Genomic DNA, 26,150 nt, shown 5'->3' on the forward strand with positions numbered 1-26,150 from the left:
TACAGTGATAGCAAACACATCAAAGCAAAAAAGATGGTGTATATGAATTAAGGAAAACAGTTACAGTACTATATACATTGCTGTTTCCTTTGCTTTCAGAGTCTAGTACTGGCATACCTCAGAGATATTATGGTTTTGTTTCCAGACCACCACCGTAAAGTGAATATAGCAATAAAGCAAGAAGTTTTTGGTTTCCCAGTGCATATAAAAGTTATGTTTACGCTATGCTCTTGTCTATTAAGTGTAGAATAACATTATGTCTATTTTTTTTACATATACATATCTTAAAATACTTTATTGCTAAAAAACGCTAGCTGTCATCTGACAACACAGGGTTGCCACAAACTTTCAATCTGTAAAAAATGCAGTATCTTTGAAGTGCAATAAAATGAGGTGTGCTTGTGTGTATCATTATAAATATCTGCCCCTTTTGAGATCTCAGTCAAAAAAATTTGGAAATTTTCATCACTGCTTCACTTAAAGTAATTATCCTTCCTTGTAACCCATTTTTTCTGCTTTCAGAAAGCATTATCTTCCCTGCCAGTGGAGCCTTCTCCATTCCAAGAGAGTGTTGGTTGTGGAGATGCAGCTGATAATAGCTAATATTATTAAGCCAGTCTGCACTGGCGTCTCTTCTGACTGCATTAAGTACATTGCTCATTGATCCTTATTACAAGCATATCCCTACATATAAAGCCTATATTGCTTTACCCATTTTATGATTGAGTCCCAGAGACAGTCAACAGCTTGCTTCAAGGTCACATAGTAGGAAGTGGTGAAACTAGGATTCAAACCTAGGTCTGCTGATTCAGGGGCCCAAGCACTTAACCATTATACTACATATACTGCCTGGCTCTGTTACTCTAATATAAAGGTGACGTGTGCCTTTTGTTACTTCTGGAATTGGATGTTTTGCTTTGGTAGCCCCCAAGAAATTTTGAATAGCCTAAAATATGGAACGTAAGGGAGTTTAGCAACAGCCTGTCATACCAGCCTAATGATCTTTCAGAATGAAAGAGCCCTCAGATGCCTCACTTCTACCTCACACTGGGCTCTGTTAAGAGGGGTGGACCCGGGGCTTCCCTGGTGGCGCAGTGGTTGAGAGTCCGCCTGCCGATGAAGGGGACACGGGCTCGTGCCCTGGTCCGGGAGGGTCCCACATGCCGCAGAGCGGCTGGGCCCGTGAGCCATGGCCGCTGAGCCTGAGCGTCCGGAGCCTGTGCTCCGCAACAGGAGAGGCCACAACAGTGAGAGGCCCACATACCGGGGAAAAAAAAAAAAAAAAAAAAAAGAGGGGTGGACCCAAAAGAAGATAGGATAATAATTTGGGAAGCAAGATACATTTTCAGGCGCCATCTTGCTTCATGAAGAAAAGATTGAGATCAAATAGCCTAACCCCGAAGTAGTGTCATCGTTATATGTTGGTAAGAGTACACTTTTGGGTTAATGGCAGGGTTAGGATTAGAACCCAGGTCTCCTTATTCCTGGCACCACGTTCATGGTGTCTCATTCATAAAAACTGTGGAAAGGTCTGGAAAATCTTCAGTACCAGCATTCTTTTACATATTTGGAAAAGGATCACTATGCAGTAAAGTGAAAGAATTGTGGATTTTTTAAAAGCTTTATTTGATTGAACTCTTTTATTTAAATAGGTTGTTTGAACTTTAATGAAGACAGTAAAGGAGGATGATTCACTAGAAAGGCGGCCCCTCCTGTAGAAACGCAAGCGTTTATGCTAAAGTCTTGGGTAGGAAGGCTGTAGAGAGAATTTAATATGCTGCTTACAAGATGGAGGTAAATAGCTAATGACTGAAAATTTTACCTTACTTACCTTAGTTAATTTACAGGGTTTCACCTTCTAGTGAAGAGCTATCCCTGCTTTTATAAACACTGAACTTAAAATGTGCTAAGAGATGTTGACCATTATGGGGATTCAGACTTTACAGATGATTGTACTGGATACAGTGTTCTATTTTTCAGAAGTGAATGACTAGTCATCAGTTTATTCATTTTTTTCTTATGTTTATAAATTATCCTAATTTTTTGAATCAATTTGATATGAGTAGACTATTAATTTAAATGGTTTTTATTTCCTTTTGATAGCATTAGAGTGCTCATTCATTCATTTGGCAAATATTTATGGGACCCCCCTACTATATGTGAGACACTGTCCTGTTCATTGGGAGTTTAGCAGTGAACAAAATAACAAAAATCCCTGCTTTCAACATGAGGACGCAAACAAAAAAACTTAATATGTAAAATAAGTAACCTGTCAGAAAGTGATAAGGTTTGTGAAGAAAAATAAAGGAAGGGAAAGGAAGTAAGGAGTGCTTAGAAGGGAAGATTTCAATTTTCAAATGCCATATTTTATTGCTTTTAATCTTATATATAATCTCCCCATTTCCACACAGAGCCCCAAGCATTACATTTTCAGCTAGATTGTAGTCTGAAAGAGAATAGATGTCAGAACTAATTACAGGGTAAAGGGATTTATAACCGTGCCTGTACAAATGGTTGATCAACTGTAAGAATTTCATACACTACTTACAAAGCAAAAGCAAATAAGCAGTCTTTAGCATTTCAGCAAATGTGGTCATCTTTGGTAAAATTATGCTTAGAAATGAGGTTTAATTATGCAAAGAATAAATTAATTACTTAACAAGACCAGGAATATGTGGACTTCATAGTAATTTTCTTAAGTAGATGCTCATTTCCCTGTTTTGAAAATAAAATTAAACTGGGCGTTTTGTCTCACAGAGTGAGATGCTAGTTATATCCTGTAAATTAATATTTATCCTTATCTTCTGTGCTTTTCCACTTTGCCTGCCAGGAGAAATGTTCATCCATGTGTATTCTGCTCCTTCCTTTATTCATTATATAAGTTTATCAGCTGGTGTTTATAATCTATTTCATATTTTTGCTATTTATTTGAACCACCTTGCCCAGTAACCCTAATTTTTTAAATCCCTGAACAAATTTTACTATCTTCCACTGACTGTTTTTTGCTACAAGGCTGTTTCCAAGGCCTCCAGGTCTTTGTACATTGTGTTACTTATATTTTACCCTTCCTCTTTATTTATTATATAAGTTCATCAGCTGGTATTTATATTTTGCTTCAGAGCTGTTAAAAAAATATTCATGACACTTGTTGAAGATGGTAAGACAGACTTTATTCAAGGCGGAGGGGCACCTTTATTCAAGGTGTAGGGACCACCGCAATGGGGTCTTGCAGTGGAGAGGGAGATTAGAGGCTTCTCTGAATACTGCATGGACAAGTGGGAATTTATCACCAAGGAGCAGAGTGGAGGTCAGCGGATAGAAAATTACTAAGAGGAAACATCATGGGTATGGGGGATTCTGACTAAACTGACCTACCAGGATTCTTGTGGAAGGCAGGCCTAGGTGATTAGACATCACCTGGGGGATGGTGGAGAATTCAGAACCTGATCAGATATCCAGAATGATCATATAATGAGAGGGGAGATGGTTTCTGCTAAACTGACTTAGCTAGGTTCTTGCTAAAAGTGAATTTTACAAAGAAGTGCACAAATGGGCTTAGGAAGGGTTAGGAGTCTGACTAAAGTTTGGTCAAGCAGAGAATCTTTGTCAGTGTCTTGATACGCTTTTTTTCTGGATCTTCCTTTTCAGTCACCCAATTCTCTTTGTGTCCTTTTTACAGTCTTTTATTGATCTTTTGCTTTAGGGACATTTCCAAGGATTCTACTTCAAAGATCTGTCACTAGATCTTTGTACCTTTTTTTCCTGCTATAAACCTATTCTTTAGAAAAAAACAAACAAACACTATTTTAAGAGGGGTTACCTTCCTTTGCTACCATTTTTATAATAATTATTCAGTGTTCCTCTAAATAGCAGACTGAAACGAGATGATTCGTCAGTTTGAAACCAAAGCCATGCATAAGTTATTTAAAAAGCAACAAAAGAAGCAGCGTTCTCATTTTAAGCTTTTTGTAAATTGGATACTTCATTAATAAGAAAATTTTAAATTGTGGATTGTCAGTAATGCAATATGACTTTCGCTGAATGGCAAAAGTATAAATTCATTTCTTAACTCGTGTATAGCTCTGTGCTGTCAGGGATATACTCAACAGTAAATACTTCTAGAATAGTACAATGAATACAGTCATGGGGATGATAAGTCAAGACCTGAGAAATCTTTTTAAATAGTTTGATATATGAAGGAAACATAGGCAGAACACTCTTTGACATAAATAGCAATATTTTTTAGATCTGTCTCCTAGAGCAAAGGAAATAAAAGCGAAAATAAATAAATAAGACCTAATTAAACTTAAAAACTTTTGCATAGCAAAGGAAACCATCAACAAAACCAAAAGACAAGCTACTGAATGGGAGAAAATATTTGCAAATGATATGACCAATAAGGAATTAATATCCAACACAAATAAACAGCTCATACAACTCAACATCAAAAAAACAAACAACGCAATTAAAAAATGGGCAGGGCTTCCCTGGTGGCGCAGTGGTTGAGAGTCCGCCTGCTGATGCAGGGAACGCGGGTTCGTGCCCCGGTACGGGGGGATCCCACGTGCTGCGGAGCGGCTGGGCCCGTGGGCCGTGGCCGCTGGGCCTGCGTGTCCGGAGCCTGTGCTCCACAGCGGGAGAGGCCACAGCGGTGAGAGGCCCGCGTACCGCAAAAAAAAAAAAAAATGGGCAGAAGACCTGAATAGACATTTTTCCAAAGAAGACATACACAGATGGCCAACAGGCACAGGAAAGATGCTCAACATCATTAATCATCAAAGAAGTGCAAATTAAAACCAGAGAGGTATCAGTTCACACCTGTCAAAATGGCTGTTATCAAGAGGACCACAAATAACAAACGTTGGTGAGGATGTGGAGAAAATGGAACCCTCATGCACTATTGGTGGGAACGTAATCAGTGAGGTCACTAAGGAAAACAGTATGGAGGTTTCTTAAAAAACTAAAAATAGAACTATTTTATAGTTCTACTGCTATATTTTATAGCATTTCCACTTCTGGGTATTTACCTGAAAAAACAGAAAACACGAATTCGAAAAGATACATGCACCCCAATTTATTTATTTTTGTTTGCATCGGGTCTTAGTTGTGGCATGCGGGATCTTTTGTTGTGGCGTGCATGCTTCTCTCTAGGTGTGGCGCACAACTATAAAAATAAATAAATGTTCATAGCAGCATTATTTATAATTGCCAAGATATGAAAGCAACCTAAGTGTCCATCAACAGATGAGGATACAGAAGATGTGATGTGTGTGTGTACACACACACACACACACACATATACACACAATGGAATATTACTCAGCCATAAAAAAGAATGAAAGGGCTTCCCTGGTGGTGCAGTGGTTGAGAGTCCGCCTGCCTATGCAGGGGACACGGGGTCATGCCCCGGTCTGGGAAGATCCCACATGCCACGGAGCAGCTGGACCCGTGAGCCATGGCCACTGAGCCTGCGTGTCTGGAGCCTGTGCTCCATGGCGGGAGAGGCCACAACAGTGAGAGGCCCGCATACCGCAAAAAAAAAAAAAAGAATGGCAATTTGCAACAACATGGATGGACATGGAGGGTATTATGCTAAGTGAAATAAGTCAGAGAAAGACAAATAATGATATCACTTATATGTGGAATCTAAAAAATAAAACAAATTAGTGAACATAACAAAACAGAAACAGATTCACAGATACAGAGAACAAACTAGTGGTTACCAGTGGGGAGAGCAAAGCAGGGAGGGACAAGATAGGAGGAGGGAATTAAGAAGTACAAACTACTATGCACAAAATAAATGTGCTACAAGGATAATACTGTACAACACAGGAAATGTACCCAATATTTTATAATAACTGTAAATGGAATATGATATGACCTTTAAAAATTGTGACTCACTTTGGGACTTCCCTGGTGGTCCAGTGGCTAAGAATCTGCCTTCCAATTCAGGGGACAGTGGTTCGATTCCTGGTCAGGGAACTAAGATCCCACGTGCCGCAGGGGAACTAAGCCCGCGCGCCACAACTAGAGAGAAGCACGCACGCCACGACAAAAGATCCCGCATGCCACAACTAAGACCCGATGCAAACTGAACTAAATAAATAAAATTTTTTAACTAAAAAAAATAATAAAAATTGTGAATCACTTTGTTGTATACCTGAAACTTGTATAATATTGTATATCAACTATACCTCAATAAAAAATTAATTGTAAATAAAAATAAAACCACCTATAATGCCATCACCATGAGATGTTAACATTTGGTTTTATGCCCTTCCATTGCATGGATCCTGATATGTGTGCATGTCCATACTTGTTTTGTTTTTTACAAAAGTAGAAAATGCTTACACAGTGTTGTATCCTGCTTTTTCATTCATTATTGTATCATGAGTACTCTCCCATATTATTGATATTCCTAGTAACTTAATTTTTTTAAATGACTATTATGATGTTTCATTATATAGCACCTCCTACTGTTGAACATTTGGGTTGCTTTGAGCACATTTACTTGATTCTAAGTAACTGTTGGTTGTAAGATCTGCTATTAATTCAAAAGCTTTTTGGAAAAATTATACTTTAAACATGTATATGAAATAGTAGATTCATCCTAGTTTCAGGAACATTTAAAAACCAAAATGTGAGTCTTAGAATAATGGAAACACAGAATTGGTTATTGCATATATGCTGTGATGAACGTCTATAAACCTAAATATTAGACTGTGTCTCTGATTACATTTATTTAGGGTATATTTATAGAAGGGGCAGGTGATGTAGTTGACTCTGCAAATAAAATGGCTGAAAGACATGATACCAACCCTTCAAGCGTTTATAGTAGAGAGGATTGTATAGAAAATAGAGATAAGTAATTATAACACACTGTGATAAATGCTACAATTGGAGAGTATAAGAGGGGTAGCTAATTTAGATTTGGAAGAACCATAGAAGACTTCCTGTGTAGCATCTAAAGCTGTCTGAGAGATGAATAGAAGTTGGGAGAAAACTTCATCTTCAGAGGCTCAAAGGTGAGAGAGCTTATCCTATTGGAAGCACTGAGGTAGTTGAAGACAACTGGAGTTTTAAGGTAGAAAGGGTGATCAGCAGAGAGTTTAAGTAAGCTAAGAATTGAAGAATAGCCATTGGATTGGCAGTGAGGGCTATAAATGGCTTCAAGAGCATTTTCAGGGGAAGAAGCTGATTTGAGATGAACAAAATATCCAAAGATAAATAAGTAGAGGCCTTACATCTAAACTTTTCTTAAGAATGTTTACATGAGAAGAGTGAGGAAACAGTTTTAAATGTAACTATCGCATGTCAGCATACTTGTAAGCTGAAGGGCAATACTCAGTTGAGAGAGAAAAATTGGAGATATGGCACAGGAGGTTTCTAATGGAGCAGATTGGAGGAGGCAAGAGAGAACTGGTCAGGGATCCTGGTGGAAGCAATAGTTGTGGCCAATATACATTATACTTTGGGATTAGAAGAAAGATGAGGGGTTTGCGTGTGTGCGTCATTGAAGTAGAGAGTAGGAAGAGGGAGGCAAGGCTGGGTCATCAGTTGAGTGGAGGCTCTTGAGGATAAAGTGAGAGGTTTGGGAATGGCGAGTGAGGGAAAGTTGATAAAGGGCAGGTAAAGTGGTTCATGGTAGTCATGAGGGAGATCAATAACTAATTTGCATGGATATTTTAAAAGGAAGTGAGAGGGTAGTGCCTATCCAGGTTTGGGGTTCTGTTGGGCAGATAAGGTGGAAAAGAGAAGATCATTACAGCTACTGTGCATTTTTTAACCTTGGTTTCAACAAAGCATTGATTGTGGTGATGATTGCATATCTCTATGAATATACTAAAAACCATTGAATTGGTTACTTTAAATGGGTGAATTGTATGTATCTAAATGACATCTCAATAAAGCTGCTATATATTTTTAAAAAGAATTGATTGAAAAATAAGTATTGTTGGTCTTTGGTTTTCAACAGTACATTCTTTCTATTTTAAAGACAAGTGATCACATTTTTTTTTGTTGCGTTGTTTCTTTTAACCTACCCCTTCTGTTCTTTCAGTCGCTGGGTAAGTCGGAGTGCCACTGCACAGCGCCGGAAAGACCGCCTTCGCCAACATTCCGAGCACGTTGGGCTGGACAACGACTTGAGGGAGGTATGTGGGCTGCCCTCCCGGGATGCCTTGATGCAAGAACTGTGAACTAGGCTTACTTAGCCCAGCAGGTGTCATTGTGTAGGTTCTTTTGTGTTCTTCTAAAAGAATCGGTTCAATTTTGTTTTAAAATAGTAATCCTTTTATACTGACATAGCTGAAAGCACCTTTTTTTCCATTTTTTGTCATTTTAATACATCTAAAATAAGGCTGTAAAACAAGTCGCCCTGTGTACCACATCAAGTAAAGGCTAAGCTTAGGATACATTTTTGGTCAGTGTGTCTCCCACAGGGAAAAAAAGCTATAAGAAGCGTAGACTTTCTAAGTTTCAAGCATAATTTAAACTTAGTAAGTAAAGATACATTTGCCTGTGCTTTGTCCTTGGCCTGCTGACACCATTTTTAGGAGTGTTTTTAAATTATTTTAAATTGAGATCTTTATGCTTTATTTGTACTACTTGAAAACAAAACGGTAATTACACATTTGAATAATGATAATGATAAGTAAGTTTTTATTTTTTCTTGTGATCAAAAGAAAATACAGTCAGAAGATCCGTTAACTATTTTCTAAACTCAGATGGGTAGAAATAAAGCAGAAAACAGCATTCCAAATATATATATTGCTCTTTGTTGATGTGTTCATGTATATATATATGATTTTAAACATTTTCTTAAGAACTGACGCATAGCCTGTCTACTGCTTTTCTTTTGTGCTGCTGTATTTCTTCTCTCCCTTCCCTTCTGCGACTTTCTGTGACTTTATCATATGCATGCTTGTTTTGCTGTCTCTTTCTCCCTGTCCTTTTCTTTTTTTGCTTTTCTGTCATTGGCACTTCTCCATCCTCTTAGCCTTCCGGGGAACTTGTGGTCTGTCAGAACTCCATGGCATTCTGGGAGTGGGATCAGGGTCCACCTCCTCCTGCACGGCTTCCTAAAAAATCCTTCTCTGAGTGCTGCCTGGTATGTTCTATGCCTGAAAGTGCTTTGCAGATGTTCCTGAACCTTGTCTTTGGTGTTCCTCGAATCATCCACGTGTATGAGTGCACATAGCTCTAGAATGCCTCACATCACCTTGTGACGTGAACTGTTAGCTCTCCACTTCCTTTTGTGATTGGTACCTTTTCATGGTGGTGTGCGCTAACAAGAGTAATTCTATACCATTGGCAGATAAAACTGATTATTTAAATTCCCCATCAGTGGTGTTTTTGAGGGGGAAAGGGGGGACTAGATTTAACACAATTGTTTTTCTTCCAAAGGGGAAATACATTAAATATTCAAATTTTATTTAAGCATTTTGCAAAAGTGCAGAAGTGATTCATTTTCAAACAGCTTTTCTTTTGCCGAGTTTTATCTCCACAGTGTTTTTTGTTTTTTTTTTTTTGTGGTACACGGGCCTCTCACTGTTGTGGCCTCTCCCATTGCGGAGCACAGGCTCAGCGGCCATGGCTCACGGGCCCAGCCACTCCGCGGCATGTGGAATCTTCCCGGACCGGGGCTCAAACCCATGTCCCCTGCATCGGCAGGCGGACTCTTAACCACTGAGCCACCAGGGAAGCCCCTCCACAGTGTTTTAATTTACCTTCCTTATTCCTGGTCTGTATTTTATATGGTCAGAAAATCAGATCATCAATATAGAATCTTAGTGCTAAGAGGAACATTTGAGGTAACTTTGTCCAACTTGACATGATTTAACTGAAGTCTGAGAGGCTTGCCTAAAGTCAAATGGACACACAAAGTCAGGCCTAGGCCCACAGGCCAGGCCTCCTTACTCCAAGCCAGTGCTCTTCCCAGTAACCCTGCACACTGAGTTGCACTGAACAGCTACTCACCTGAGGGCCAGAGTTACTTAGGACTCCTGGTTGTATTTTTTCCCGTAACGACATATTAATATAAATTTACTTAACTTTACAGTGGTCTGCTCTTCACAAGCTCCATGCTGGTTAGAGGCACAGTGTGGTTATTAGAAAATTCAGGGAAAGCCTGTACTAAAGAGCAGTTATTTCAGTGTTTACTGAATAATAGGATATATTTTCCTAGGTAGCTCCTACTGGTTTGCTTTTGGCTTAGGCAACAACGACGAAGAGCATCGTAAAAATCTCAGCAGAAACCTGGGGTGACTTCCCTCTGTCGGGAAATCGACTTTATTATAAAACCAGTCCTTGTGAAAGATTTCTCTTTCTTCTCAGTTTTTTATCTTAAAGTACACCTTTTCTTCCAGCGACCCCAAAGAAAATTACATTCTTATCATCACTTGTTTACTGTAAAGGCACTGCTCTATTTTTGTAGTATACAGGGGCAGCCTCACTGCTTGCTGTGAGGAAGGGCCTTGAGCCACCCCTGTATCCATTCTGTGCATGTCTGTGGAACGTTGCTTATTTTGTGGCTTCAGCAAAGGTGCTCAGAAGGAGAGTTTGCACGTGGCCCTGTGGAATTCACTGTTGGCTAATACTACATCTGCCCTGTATGTGCAGGGTGATTGGTGAATATGGCCACTAAAGGACAGCCCCATTCTAGCTTGCTATCATTTATAAAATAGAACATAAACTTTAAACAGTGCTTAATTTTTAATCCAATTACTGACTTTAAAAAATCTAATTATGCATATTTTTCAGAGAAAAGAAAAATGCCTGTGGCTTCTTCCTAGCCTCTTGCCTGACCATGTACCTCACTTCTTTCCTTGTAGCCAGTGTATTTCTTCCTAAGCCAAGTTTAAGACTTAACCCTTCTTGAGAATTGAGTGTTGTAGTGGGTCTCTCTGCATTTGCACAAGTCCTAAAGACGGAGGAATTGAGGCTGGGGGAGAAACAGAACTCTTTTAACATTTAACAGTTAACATTTGTTTTTACCAACTATTTATCTCTAATTTGTAATATTCCAGTTAACATTAGTACAACCTGAAATGATAGGAAATGCAGGTATTATAATCTCATATATGATCCCTGTCTTATATCTCAGGTTTGTTTTTCTGAAACTTTTCATTTCTTGATTTTATTTATGTGAACATTAACCTTCAGGATGTTTTACTAGACCTTGTTACAGTTAATTTCCCTAGTGGTGATAATTGACTCTCATTGTCAATTTTTCCTCTTTCTTTGACCCTCTAAAAAAGATTTGAAGCAGAAAGAAGTATACACAGCTGTTATAGAAACTAAATTCTTGCAGAGTTCATTTCATTTTTTAATCTGTTCTTAAAATAATTACACTGGAAAAGAGATTATTTTGTTAATGCTGCCTTTCGTCAGGAGGGCTGGTAGAAGTAGAAGGTAAATGGATTCGTTGAATCCCTAGTTGATGAGATTTTTAACGAATTGTACTAGATTTAGCAGGTTATTTTTCTTCCAAGGGGGAATGTATTAAATGTGCAAACTCTCTTTTATTTAAAGAATGCAAAGGATTTTACACATCTTTTTCTTATAATATCAAATTTCCCCTTAAGATAGAAAAGATAGACTTCACATATGTATCTGTGGGAGGATGTGCTGGCTTGCAATCTCTCTCTCTCCAATAAACTGCTGGTTTTACTGTATAATTTAGAGCAATTATTCTCTAAATATGGACCTAAGAAGACACTTAGACTTTTTGGAGATTCTGCCCTGTGGTCCTGACAAACATAAGGTATCTGATGAGCTTTTGCAGGTACCACAGAAAGAAGAGAGACAACAGCTGTCCTGCGCTAATTACGTGTAGTGATTTTTTTTTTTTTTTTCCTGGAAGTTCACTAATCAAAGCTCAAGAGCAGTGGTCTGAGTTTCTGTGGTCCTCTCTGAGCCATCGATGTCTCCTAAAATGATATTTCTGCTTTCTTTTGACTGTGGAACAAGGCAAAGGAGGGATGTAGCAAAATGTCTTGGAAACAAGAGGCCTCCTCCTGCATTTGGAGCACATACTTTTCAGAGTGATCTCATAGCTTTCTGTGAGGCAGGTGGGCTTGTTTTATGCCCATTTTATGAATAAGCAGATATGCCTGAGGTCATAAAATTGGTTGCAGCCATTTTCCAGAGCTCCTGATTTTACTGTTGTGACTTGATTAGAGCAAAGGGTTGGGTTGGACAGCACTGCCCAAGAGGTTAGAAGCATGTCAAGGCTCTTGTTTTGTGGGGAGATGAGTGGAGGAAACCAGTGATCTGAGAATCACTGGGTTCCTGGAGAGCCTTGGATTTGTTATTCAGACATGCAAATGTTTCCATCCCAGCCATGATCCTGACTAATCACACCCCTGGGTATTCCCAATAAAAAGACTGAACTAGATGAAACTCCATCTCATTTTGAATGAGCTTTTACTTGGTGTGGCTTCTGTCACTCTCCTTTTCACGGGGTAACAGTAGAGGGGGTGGGAATACCTTCTGCCTTTCAGTGTGCTAAACCTTGAACTGCTGTTGCACGTATACACTTATGGCCTTTTTTTGCATCTTGTTGTTCCCGCACTTGTTTGTAAGGTTAAGTAGGTCAGAAGAATATCTGATGTTTATGCATTAAAAATACTCTTTAATTTTTAGAAATACATGCAAGAGGCACGAAGTTTAGGAAAAAACCTGAGGCAACCCAAATTGTCAGACCTCTCTCCTGCAGTGATTGCACAAACCAACTGGAAATTTGTAGAAGGCTTATTAAAAGAATGTAGAATGAAGGTATGTATTACTCACTGTGCAGGACAGTGTACATTCATGTTCAATCCATGTATGAAACTAAGATGAGCTGAGCCAACCCCCACTTGAGCCTGTAGCTTCCCTAGAAGGACACTTTTACTGGGGCATAAACCTCATGTGCTCTTTACTGAGGGCATGAACCTCGATGGGTTCTGTTACCCACAGAATCAGTGACATGGGAGCCCTGCATGGTTTTTCTCACCTTTCGGCCATTGCTATCTTCCTCTCCAACATGACAGATATTAAACCAGTCAGAAGTTGCGTCAGGGATGTCGTCATCTTATGTGAAAGGCAACACATTTTTTTGTATGTGTTTATACGTGTCTCTGTGTGCACCTGTGTAGAACCTTATCTGTGCTCATATGTGTGTGCGTAGATCCATAAAGAAGAAGACCTTAGCTGTGTTGTAGGTTTGTGTATATTACACATGAGTCTCCTCTCAGACATCTGTGTTTATCAGAGGTAGCAATACAAATTGACAAAACTCAGAACATCATTTTAGCCAATAACTTCATTCATTTATTTGACAGTCATTTCTTGAGTACCTTCTCTGTATTCAGTAAATGCACTATTTTAGCATCAGCTTACAATGCTGAATCACACAGACAAGGTCCTTGCCTAGAGGAACTAGATTCTCTCTCACTTTACATTTTATGAGGGCAGCTAAGTCTGCTGTAACTTAACTTACTTGAAACTGACTTCCATTTCCTTTCCATTTTCTGGTACATACTCATAGCAGAGAAGAGATGAAAGAGAAAAAGAGGAAGGAAAAAAAGAGGTCTGCTTCACTCACAAATTAGACGGCTCTGAAAAAATTTAGAGCTGCCTGTTTGTATTGTGGTTTTTGCCTAAATGCAATCAAAACTAAGTGTGAATACCTTTAGTATGCTAAGATGAAGTGTGAGTTGTGGCAGGTTGGGGTTTCAGATTCTATAGTATATTTTCTAGGCCTGGTGTAATCCCCCAATGTTATTCAAGTAAGTAATCTGAAAATTGTTGTACATAAGCATTTACATGAGGATACTTTAAAATAGCATCAGAGTCTCTCTTTAGTGACTCTTTCTCTGACAAAATAGTAAAAGTATACATAATATTACTTGTTAGTTGACCACAGAGATTAAGACACTTTTCCCAAGGTGATTCAAAATCTGCAGTTAGAAGTATAATGAAGGGGAACCCAGATCTCCTGATCCAGGAATTGACTTGATGGCTTTTGGGCTCACTGCTGGGGTTAACACTTGCGACCACATGTGATGTTTTCAGACAAAACGCATGTTGGTGGAAAAGATGGGACACGAAGCAGTGGAACTGGGCCATGGGGAAGCAAACATAACCGGCTTGGAGGAGAACACCCTGATCGCCAGCCTCTGTGACCTGCTGGAAAGGATATGGAGCCATGGCTTGCAGGTCAAGCAGGTAACAGTCTCAGGAGGCCCTGGTGACAGGGCGAGTTAGGAGCTCTGTTAAGAAAAGTAACAAAAAGAAAAAGATATTATAAAAATTCAAGGTTATGTCCCTTTGTCACAGGATGACTAGAAATACGCCCCAGGCATTTTAATTCCAGAAAAAGAAAATATAACCCATGATTAGCAGGCAGTTTGGGGCTCTTTTCTGGTAAACAGGAAAAGATAAAACAGCACATTCACTGTGGAGGCTGTATCCCCTGTAGATTCCATTAAGTATCTGCTTTCATCGCTGTCCGAGAAAAAAATCTATTCGCCAGAATTAACAGTTCTTTGCCATTTTAAGTTATCTGGTTATTCAAGGCAGAAACATAGATGATTTCTTTGCTTTTGTCCCTCATTTCCCTTTCTGTTTTTTTTTTTTTTCTGTTCATCTTCCTCTCTTTGTCCCCTCTTCTCTTTCTCCTCTTGCCCCAGTTTTCTTCCCTCATTGCTACTACATACATCCAAACATATTTTGCATACAGAAGTACATTCTGTGCTGCTGGAGCCTTTAATTCTGTGCTTGCTTGTGTGGCCCCTAGGGCAGTGTAGGGCAGTGTAGACAGCCCTAGTTACATACAACTAAGTAACAACTGAGCTGAAGTCGGGAATTTCCTTGCCTGCACTTTTGCCCTTTGCTTAGCTGCCCTTCCCCAGGCTGTTGCCAGTCTTGTCAGTGAGGCAAAGGACGACCCTCACTACACATGGAGTGGGGTGCTCAGAATGTCACACAGCTAGGAATGGATGAGCTTGGGTCTCCCAGCTTCAAAAAAATAGGCATTTCAGTGTGAATAGTTTTGATAAGTTATTTTTTGATGAATCATTTCTTATAAAATGAAAAACTTTATATGCCTTGTACTTTCAGGGGAAGTCAGCTTTGTGGTCACATTTAATTCAGTTTCAGGACAGAGAAGAGAAACAAGAGCACCTTGCAGAATCACCAGGTGAGAATTCATTGACTTGATTGTTTCTACAGCACTGGCAGCAGTGAACCATGTGAAAAATCAGCACCTGTGGGTTTGTCTCCACCTCTCTCAAGCTGACGCTCATCCCATCTTGGGGTAGAGTAGAAGGAGCAATATTACGTACTAGCTGTGAGACCTGGGAAAAGTCCCTTGACCTTTCTGATCTTCAGCTTCCTCATCCACAAGATAGGGAAACTAATATTAGGCATGCCAAGGCTGTAGTGTTGATCCAATCAGAAAACATTTGAAAACGTCTAATGAGTTGTACTCATAGATCATACAAGTAGTATACCTTACTCTCAGCAGTCTTAGGGTACGGTGTATACTGGTTTTTTCCTTAAATAAAAGTTTATTCACATCGTTAATAATCTTTCAGAGGAGAAAACATGTATATATGTTTCAAAAGTATTCGGAAATCAGATTTCTTCTTCAGTTTATAACAAGACATCTCATGTTACAGTATCATGAGTCATTAGCTAATAATGGTAAAATAACCATCTATTTCACAAAAAGTAGAAGTAACAGTGGAAAGCCAGTAGATGTAAAATGTTTTATACTGAGTCAGCTATTTGGGAACATTTTCTAAAATTATTGATTACTTTAGACATAGAAAAATGTGAAAAAAAAAGTTTTATTTTTTTAAAAACTCGTAAGACAACCACCAGCGTAAGAAATAAAGCAAATATGATTGAACCACCCTATTTCCATTCCCCTCACTGCCCCTAGAGGGCAGTACTACCCTAAATGTGGTGTTTATTGTTGGAAACCTAGTTTTTCAATGTATCCAATAAAACAGCTAGGAATATGAATTTGATACTACATTGCCCTGGAGCCCCTCTAAACAGAATGTCAAGGTTCTGATATCCCGGGATGTAACTGTATTTATAAAGATTTAGATCGAGTTTAAAAGCGTTCTCTAGTGTCCATCTATCTCCGTTGTCCGTTTTTCTATTGACAAAGTAAAAGTGCATTGGCATATTCCCTGAAACTATCTCTAACGTTTACCCACGTTCATAGAAGATTTAGCTGTTCAGATGTAAGGCCATAACCAAGGTAGTTTACCCTAATTAGAATAAATAAATTCCTAGGAAGAAATAACCATTTGTAGGATGAAATGTTGCAAAGCCAAGCTCAGTTAAGCAGGGAGGTGGAAGCATTTGACTCTTGTGCTGAACAGGCATATGAGAATGTCCAGCTGTTAAAGTGAGCAGCTACCAGGCAACACCAGCAAGTTCATGGCTTTGAATGGTCAAATTGTGGGTGGTTGAGCTAGAGACCAGAGACTCAGCTGTTTGCAGGGCCTTTCAGTCAGTCAGTAATGACACCAGTAAAACTCTGAAGTCAAGGCTCAGAAATATGGAATGTGTCAAAGCCTCATGCAGTCCCTGTGCTACACTGCCAGGTGTCAATGAAGGGCTGGAGATCTAAGAACGAACATAAGCTAAATATTGTACTGATCCTAAGTAGGATTAATGTAAGCTGTGTAGCTTTTGAAATCAAATTTATTGTCTGTTTGAAGGGGTGGGTTTGATAAATATTGCTCTAACACTTCTGATAATTCAGCCCACAAAGTTAGGACTTAAAAAGATGACAGTGTGAAATGTATTTGAAAAAATCAGTTTAAAAGTAAAATCATTCATTGTTGAGAAACAGTGTGTTCTAATTATTTAGAAATTAGCAGTTACTGACTTTAATGATTTTAAATCTGGGTATTTGTTTTTTTCCCCCAAAAAAACTTTTTGTTTGCCAACTACTTAGCTTCCTAATTAATGGCAGTAAACAGTCTGCATCTTCATATTAAGGAAAGATCCTCCAAGTCCTTAGAGATTCACGGTGGGTTTGAAGACAGCTCTTATTAGCATCGAGCCAGGATGAGATTAGGTGATAGATCATTACTATTCTTTCAGAAGCAGCACTAAACAGGAATCAGACATTTTAAGGGTTGCAGAAGAATGGAAAAGATCTCTTAGTAAGAGGACCATAGCAGGGTAGACTGTCTTGAAATTTTTTTAATAGATTTTATTTTTATAGCAGTTTTAGATTCATGGCAATATTCAAGAGATGGTTCAGAGATTTCCCCTGTAGCCTCTGCCCCTACACATGCATAGCCTCCCTCATTATCATCATCCTCCCCCAGAGTAGTACGTTGCTTACAGTTGATGAACATACATTGACATATAGTCACCCTAAGCCCATAGTTTATTTACATTAGGATTCACTCTTGGTGTGTTGTGCAGACTGTGGGTTTAGACAAATATATGTTAATGTATTTGGACCTACCATTGTGGTATCATATAGAGTACCTTCACTGTCCTAATAATGGTGTGTTTCTCCTATTTATCCCTCCCTCTCCTCTAACCCCTGTCAACCACTGATCTTTTTAACTGTCTCCATAGTCTTGCCTTATCCAGAATGTCATATAGTTGAAGTCATATAGTATGAGGCCTTTTCAGATTGGCTTCTTTCACTTAGTAATACACATTTAAGTTTCCTCCATGTCTTTTAAAACTGTCTTAATTTTGACCTAGTCAAATTTTGACCAAGTCATTGTACCTAGCAGTTAAAAGTCCTATTTTAGAGAAAAGATCTCAGAATGCAATTGATTCTAGAAAGAGGACTGTTGTTGACATATCACCCCAAAGTTTCTACCCTTAAGAATGTTGACCAGCTTAGACATAGGGGGTGGGGTAGGGTGCAGAAGGGAGTGGAAATACCATTTTAAACAGTTATTCTGGATCTAGCCAAGAATTTGGAGTCACTCTTTAAACATCTTTATCTTCATCAAAGTTTCCTTTAGTTACTTACCTGCCTGTAGACTATAAATGGCTCTATAAAAATAATATATGCAATCTGCGCTCTACAAACTTGCTGTCTATGCAGTAACATTGATTCAGGCAGAAAACAAAGGAATTCCTAAGGCTGAGTATTAAATCCATGAGTGTTTATATTGAAGGAGAAAGTAGCCTATTGCATTTGAGTATAGTGAATTAAGAAATACTAATAGAGAGAGTCCCTGGTGGCCTAATGGTTAGGATTCAGGGCTTTCCCTGCTGTGGCCCAGGTTCAATCCCTGGTTGGGGAACTGAGATCCTGCAAGTCATACAGTGTGGCAAAATATATATATATATATATATATATATATATATATATATATATATACACACACACACTAATAGAAATACACATTTTTAAATAGTTCATAAATTTCTCTTCTGGCTAGAGTAGACTTCATGGAAACTTCTTAGATTTTAGATCTCTAGATAAAAAGTATGGCCTTACTCCTTTATTCCTAATCTGGATTTTTGTTCACAGGCTTCTAAACTTTCCTCCAAAGTTACTAATAAAATACTGTATTAATTTCCTGGGGCTACCATTATACAGGACCATAAACTGGGTGGCTTAAACAACAGGCATTTATGGTAGAGGTACTGGGCATTAGGACTTCAGCATTTTTTTGTTGACAGTTAATCCGATGTTATCATCCAACTATCCCATTAGCAGATTTTTCATAAATCTCTATCTCCATCCCTAGTTCCTAGACGTCCATAGCCCACTGGGACCTCAAACTCAACACATCCTGAAACAAACTTATTATCTTAGCACCTCTCCCTACTGTCCCAGTCAGGCTTTCTCCCTTCTTCTCTCCATTTCACTTAATGACATCAGTACCCTCTTGTCGGTCAAACTATAAGCCAGAAAGTCATCCTTAATGTAACAGCCCACTGGACGTGACATCAGAACACTCTGCCCCTTTTAATTAATGGATATGATTGGGCAGGTTTCTTAACCTCTTTGAGCCTCAGTTTCTTCATTTGCAAAATTAAGGTTAAAAAATTTTAAGGAAAGTTTTAACTATGGGATAGTATATATTAATACAGTTTATATTCATACTTACTATTGTTTGTGACTCTTGAGTCCTGCTTACCCTTAATCCAGTCATTTAAGTCCACTGCATATTTCTCCTCTTCATTCTCATTGGCTGACACTGTCTTAGTTCATCCACAGGCTGGCCTTTGGAACAACTTCTAGCTCATCTCCCTTATAGCCCTTATACCATCACACTATCACTCTAGTTAACTAACTGAAAAGCACAGAGAAGCATATCATTTCTTTTCAAAATTTCTTTCCCCTCCCTAGGATTTCTGTAAATTTCTAACTTGTCATTTAAGGTTCTGCCATCTGGCCCTAAATAATCTCATCTTCCTAGTGAGTATTTGCTGTGCATTTTGAGGGGCCCTCTGGATATTCTCAGAATAGGATATGACCAAGCCTCAAGAGGCGTATAATTTAATAGGAGTAACAGAAGTGTTAAATTGTGGTAAGTTTGTGATAGAGGTTCAGTTTTACAAGTCCCATGAGAGAGAGGGAATGACTTATCCAACAGTGTTCCTAGGGGAAAGAGAATATTCAGGAAAAATTTCACACAGAGGCAAAATTAAAGCTAAATTTCTTTCCTTTTTTTTTTTTTTTTGAGAACTTACTTTATGCCAGGCACTATTATAAGTGCTATTTGAATATTCATATTCATCTATTTGAATATGGTAGGTATTGTGACTGTCCCCAATTTGCAGATGAAGAAACAGACCATAGAGGGGTTAAACGACCAACCCAAGGTCAGCGAGCTATTAAGTTCTCTGTAGGGCTTGAGAAAGCCATGTTCTTAACCATGAAGCTATACTGCTCTCAATCTGAAGTGATAAATAGGCTATAAACAAGGAGAAAGATACAGAATCACTAAAGGATGAACCAGAGACTTTAACGAATTGCATGGAGACATGAAAAAGTATATCACATGTTTAAGGAATATTGATCAGTGAAGGGTGGCTAGAATACAAGATTCCAAAACAGGATTCCCAGAACATGGTTAGGCCTGTGAGTGCTCTCATTGTGGTTGCTACCGCTTCTTTAAATGTCAGACTCCTCTTTTATTAAGTCTCTCACCTGTTCTCTGCTCCCTGAGGCATGATTCCTTGTATTGTCATGTCTTCTTCTGGCCAAGTTGTCAGATTATGGTCTCAGCTCCTTTCTCCTGCCTCATGATCTTTTCTTTTTCTCTTCTCAACCCATTTCATTTTTTAAAAATTAATTCATTTATTTATCTGTTTTTGGTCTGTTGGGTCATCATTGCTATGCGCGGGCTTTCTCTACTCTTCATTGCTGTGTGTGCGCTTCTCATTGCTGTGGCTTGTCTTGTTGTGGAGCACAGGCTCTAGGTGTGCGGGCTTCAGTTGTTGTGGGCACATGGGCTCAGCCGTTGTGGCTTACGGGCCCTAGAGCGCAAGCTCACTAGTTGTGGCGCACAGGCTTAGTTGCTCTGCAGCGTATGAGATCTTCCCGGACCAGGGATCATACCCGTGTCCCCTGCATTGGCAGGCGGATTCTTAACCACTGCCCCACCAGGGAAGTCCCTCGACCCATTTCTTATTACGTGTGTGGCCATCTTTTATGCTGGCTAATCATCTGGAGTGTAGAGGCATTCTCTGAGGTATTTCACTTTCTCCCCCAAAAGAGAGATGTGCTTTCATTAATTAGCACACTTAAGTGATGATAGTCTCAGACAGGAAGACAACCAGCACATTCCCTGCAAGTCTGTGGAACAATGTCTTCGGTGTCTGTTACCTCTTGGGTATCAAGATGAACCAGTGTTTTCAGTGACCCATTGAAAACTCCCTCCCCAAACTGCCAAGACAAATGCCCTATTTGTTACCTGCTTGGTAGGGAAGGCCCTCAAAAGGACTGCCTTTGGGTTGGTCTGGCCGCATTCTCTTTGTCTTGGCAACCCCATCAGTGCTCATTTATACCTGCCAAGTATCAGCCCAGCTGCTTTCACCAAGTGCCAAAAACTTGCAGATCCTAATCCACCAAAATGTTCCCTATCTTCCTTCAGTGCCAGCTTCATGTATATTTATGTGTTCAGATATTGTATTCTAGCCCCCCGAAGTAGAATGGATCTAAAAACTGAGAAAATGCAAGTTTAATATACAACGAAAACTCACATTCTAAATTCTGATTTTATCAATGCATTTGCCAAGTGTGATGTTGCAATTTACTTTTCATCTACAGGTGGGAAAATGGAAATAAAGAAAGGGGACAAAACTCCACAGCATTTCATTTAAAGTGAGATTGAGCACTCCAACTACAACATATTAACCAATAATTGATTGTTTAGCCATTGCTATATAAGAGAATAATCTTTCCTTTTATAAATGTTAGCTCTTCAGACTTCATAGGAGAATGGCTCATAGACATTATACTTCTAACTGTCCGTTAAGATTACTCACTTTGCATGATAAACATACTGTAGTTTGGATTCTGAATTTTGAAGTAGAAACTTATATCAGACTAAAGAATCCAAACTCTTAGGTTTTTCTTTTTAAACCCTCTTTCAAAAGGGGACTTGTATGATTGTAATTCACAAGCCCAGAGATAGTTCACGTACTTAGTAGGTTAATTTACAGACATTACTTTCCTGTAATTATTTGGACCTATTAGAATGATAACTTTAGAAAGTGACTGGCCCTTCTGGCCAAAATGTGCGCACATTGTCTTACTTGCTAAGTGGGCTTTTATGATTCATTTAAAATTTTCAAATACAGCCCCATATTAACTAGAAAGAAAATAACTAGTTTACTGTATTAATAAAGTAGGAACATTCAGGTAAACAAACTTGAGCTTTTCTGTTGTCTTTAAAATTTGTTCACATCAAAATAATTTCAAAGTATTTATTTATGGAATGTGAACCATGTAGTTTTTTTAAGTCTTTACTGTTATTTTTCTAATACTTTGCTGATATTTTTCTACATAGTTGCCCTTGGACCAGAAAGAAGAAAATCTGACTCAGGAGTTATGTTGCCAACACTCAGGGTCTCTCTTATCCAAGACATGAGGTATTTGATATATGTGCTAGCATATGGTAATAACTTTGAAATATTTATGGCTTTCATTTAAATTGCTCAAATAACTGTGGCTATGGTATTTTTTGCTTATGTATTCTGAAGAAAACCTTTTTTATAATCTTATTTATTTTACTTTTATACTATTATGTGTTTTCCTGACATTAAATCCAAAGGCAAAATGCAAGTGAGAAGAATTTTAAAATAGCCCTATTTTAAATTGTAAATTTAAATTGTAAATTTAATTTAAAAATTTTAAAATAGCCCTATTTTAAATTGTAAATTATTTTACAATTTCTTTGGTTCTTTTTTTTTTTAATCTCCTTGAATTCCTTCTGCCCCCAAATATAAACCAAAAAATCTGCAAATAATGACAGGTTACTTAGCAGAAAAATCGCTGACAGGTAGATTTTCTTTGAAGCAAATGCAAATCTGAGAATTATCACATGCAGTTACTGGCTTTAGAAATCATTAGAAGGCATCAACATACCTAAAATAGATTTATTGAATGAGGAAGGCAGAGGCTTTTTTCTTTTAAACATTTTGGGTACATTTTAGTCAGCTTTTAAAATATGTGGGTCTAAAGGGAAAGTTATAACATTTATAACGCTTGAAATTTTTCTTTTGTGGTATGCTTTAATACTAACTTGATGTTTATTTGATTTGTCAGAGGCTTACAAGTGAAAAGCATAACTTTTATGAGTGGCATCATAGTACAGTGGTGACACATCCTGGCTTCACACTAGCTGTGTGATCCTAGGCACTTTTTGTAACTTCTCTTTGCCTCAGTTTTTCCTTCTCTCAAATAGAGATAAGAACAGTTATCTAGCTCATAAGAATTAAACTAGTTAGTCCATTACACTAAAAAGTTTCAAGAAGTACTCGGGTCCTCCTGAGAGTTCAGTAAATGTTGGCTTTTGTTATCTGAATCAATTCCTATGTTTGTGTCTTAAATGCCCTTATTCCTTGATAGATGTAATGTAGTTGTCCTCATGTAGCTTATGATTCCTTTTAATGGTCAGCATGAGATGAATAGTTGTAACTTTGAGGGGAAAATGCACTCCAGCTCTCTTAATGGAAGCATAAGACCACATCTGTTCTGCAGTGATTTCACAGTAGCCATCACTTTAAGGGGATGATTGTCAAAAGCTTTGCAGTGGTGACCTCAGGGCCAAACTTCTGAAACCTAATTAGGAGATGGTGACGTCACATAAGGCTGCCCCGCTCCTTCCAGGTTCCTGCTTATTTACTTTCATCTGCTTCATGTTGTTGGTTTTTTGTGGGGAGGGATGTCCGGCTTCAGTAAACTCCCTTCACTTTATAAGAGGCAGTCTAGCGTGCTGGTTAAGACCTCAGGCTATGGAACCAGCCTATAAAGGTTGCTATTTTAGCTCTGCCACTCACTAGGCTCCATAGCCAAGGGTAGTTCCTTATAGTCCCAGTTATCTCACCTGTAAAATAATAGTGTTTCTCTTAAAATTTTGGTGTAAATATTCAGTGAGTTAATAAGTGTAAAGCACTCAAAATAGGCCTGGAAATAAATCTATGTTTATGAACTCACGCATACACATACATCTATATTTATTTCTGTTTCTATATTTATTTATATGTATGTATATGTATTTTTACACACACATACACACAGTTAATTTTTTTAAGACCATAAATTCATAATGATATCTCTGCTTCCAGTTCAGTACCACGGGGACCATTCTAGCCTTCTCCCTTATTCGTAATTTTTTTCTCCAACTATGAGACACCTGGCTCTCGTTATCTGCAACATATTCACTTATTTGTGCAACCTGTATTTTCGGAATTGCTACCCCAGCCCCTGTAAGGAGCAAGGTTACTAGCTAAGTTTAGTGCTGTGCACAGCTCCAGTTTTCTTTGTCATTAGCCTTTCAGTATCCAGTCAAAATACTGTTTTCCAAAACTTAGTTTAGTTCTTTTTTTCTCCAGTCCCTTCAGTGTGGTTGTATTATTCATTTGTAATAGTGTTAGGGTTATTTGTTAGCTTGTATTCCGTTTGAGGTTCCCTCCACATCCTAGTGGTTTTTGTTTTGGGTTTTGGTTAAATTTATATACAGTAAAATTCATCCTCTTTTGGTATGTAGTTCTATATGTTTTCATAAACACACAATCATGATACAGAACAGTTCCATCACTCCTTTCGCATCAACATCTCTCCCAGTTTCCTACCGTTGGCAATCAACTGGTATAATTCCAAGCTCTTTCCACTGAGAGGGCCTCAAAGTAGTAATACCCCAGTAACAATGAGCACAACTAGTGCCCACATATTGGTTTCCAAATACCATTCTCCAATGAGAGGAACCATGGCTCTCTAGAGAAGTGGTTGATTCCAGGACTAAGGAAGGGAAAATATAGGATGAACTTAGTGCATCTTTGGTAAGGCCAGAAAGTAAGGAAGTGCTCAGAAAGTATAGGATCAGGTAATAAAGACATAGGAGGGACATCCCTGGCAGTCTAGTGGTTAAGACACTGAGCTTCCATTGCAGGGGGAGTGGGTTCGATGCCTGGTCGGGAAACTAAGATCCCACATGCCACATGGCATGGCCAAAAAATAGAAAAAAAAAAAAAAAAAGACATAGGAGCCAGGCTGAAAGAGCTCCAAATGGCCAAAGCTGAAACAATTTGAGCAACAAAATAGATAACAGTAGTAATAGAGCATAACCCATAAAATAAATATCCAAGAGCCTATTCTAATTAAATAAATAGATGAAAGCAATGGGACAGCTCTTTTTTACAGAAGCATTCCAATTAATAAACGTAGAAGAATGAAGTAGAAAAATTAGTGGTTGAAGGGTCTAAGGTGAAACCAGAATATCTGCATAGTCTCAAAGTATCCTCCCCCAGGAATTTATTAATTACAGAGGAAAAACTAGTAAGTTTACAGTGGAGAAACCCAGCAGACATCTCTTTAAGCAAGTGATCAAGGTTAACATCACTAGTAATAAGACAAAACTAGTAATGTACCCCCGATATGATACACCAAGAAGAGAACATCACTTCTGCAGTGTTCCTACCATAAATGCATAAACTCAATATAACTATGAGAAAACGTGAGAAAAATCCAAATTGGGGGTCATTCTACCAAATAGTTGACTAGTACTTTTCAAAAGTATCAAAGTCATAAAGACATGAAAAGGCTGAGGAAATATCATGGATTGGAGGAGACTAAGGAGGTGACAACCAAGTGCAATAGGGTTGCTGGATTAGATCCTAGAACAGAAAAAGAACATAAGTGGAAAAACTGGTGAAATCAGTCTGTAGTTCAATTAATAGTGTTGTACCAATGTGAATGTCTTAGTTTGGTTATGTAAGATGTTAACATTAAGGGAAGCTGTGTATACAGGAACTCTGTACTACTTTTATTTTAATTTTTTTAATTATTATTTTTAACATCTTTATTGGAGTATAATTGCTTTACAGTGGTGTGTCAGTTTCTGCTTTATAACAAAGTGAATCAGTTACACATATACATATGTTCCCATATCTCTTCCCTCTTGCGTCTCCCTCCCTCCCACCCTCCCTATCCCACCCCTCTAGGTGGTCACAAAGCACCGAGCTGATCTCCCTGTGCTATGCAGCTGCTTCCCACTAGCTATCTGTTTTACATTTGGTAGTGTATATATGTCCATGCCACTCTCTCACTTTGTCACAGCTTACCCTTCTCCCTCCCCATATCCTCAAGTCTGTTCTCTCAGTAAGTCTGTGTCTTTATTCCTGTCTTACCCCTAGGTTCTTTATGACCTTTTTTTTTTCTTAGATTCCATATATATGTGTTAGCATATGGTGTACTACTTTTAGAACATTTTTGTAAATCAAATTATTTCCAAAAAATGTGTGTGTGTGCGTTTTTTTGGTTTGTTTGTTTTTTAGTAAATTTATTTATTTATTTATTTATTTACTTTTGGGTGTGTTGGGTCTTCGTTTCTGTGTGAGGGCTTTCACTAGTTGCAGCGAGCAGGGGCCACTCTTCATCACGGTGCATGGGCCTCTCACTGTCACCGCCTCTCTTGTTGCAGAGCACA

General features: G+C 38.5%; 1 protein-coding gene across 2 annotated transcripts in view; it reads left to right on the forward strand.

Annotated features, from left to right (window-relative positions):
• Positions 1-26,150, forward strand: part of DENND5B (DENN domain containing 5B) — a 205,946-nt gene that overhangs the window by 152,481 nt on the left and 27,315 nt on the right. For both annotated transcript variants that reach the window (XM_060166609.1, XM_060166610.1), the window contains 5 exons: positions 8,060-8,153; positions 12,646-12,777; positions 14,059-14,211; positions 15,106-15,184; positions 22,011-22,092. In XM_060166609.1, the coding sequence (XP_060022592.1) occupies positions 8,060-8,153; positions 12,646-12,777; positions 14,059-14,211; positions 15,106-15,184; positions 22,011-22,092 (540 nt within the window). The remainder of the gene's footprint in view (positions 1-8,059; positions 8,154-12,645; positions 12,778-14,058; positions 14,212-15,105; positions 15,185-22,010; positions 22,093-26,150) is intronic.

Source organism: Lagenorhynchus albirostris, chromosome 11, assembly GCF_949774975.1.
Source record: "Lagenorhynchus albirostris chromosome 11, mLagAlb1.1, whole genome shotgun sequence".
Taxonomy (NCBI): Eukaryota; Metazoa; Chordata; class Mammalia; order Artiodactyla; family Delphinidae; genus Lagenorhynchus; species Lagenorhynchus albirostris.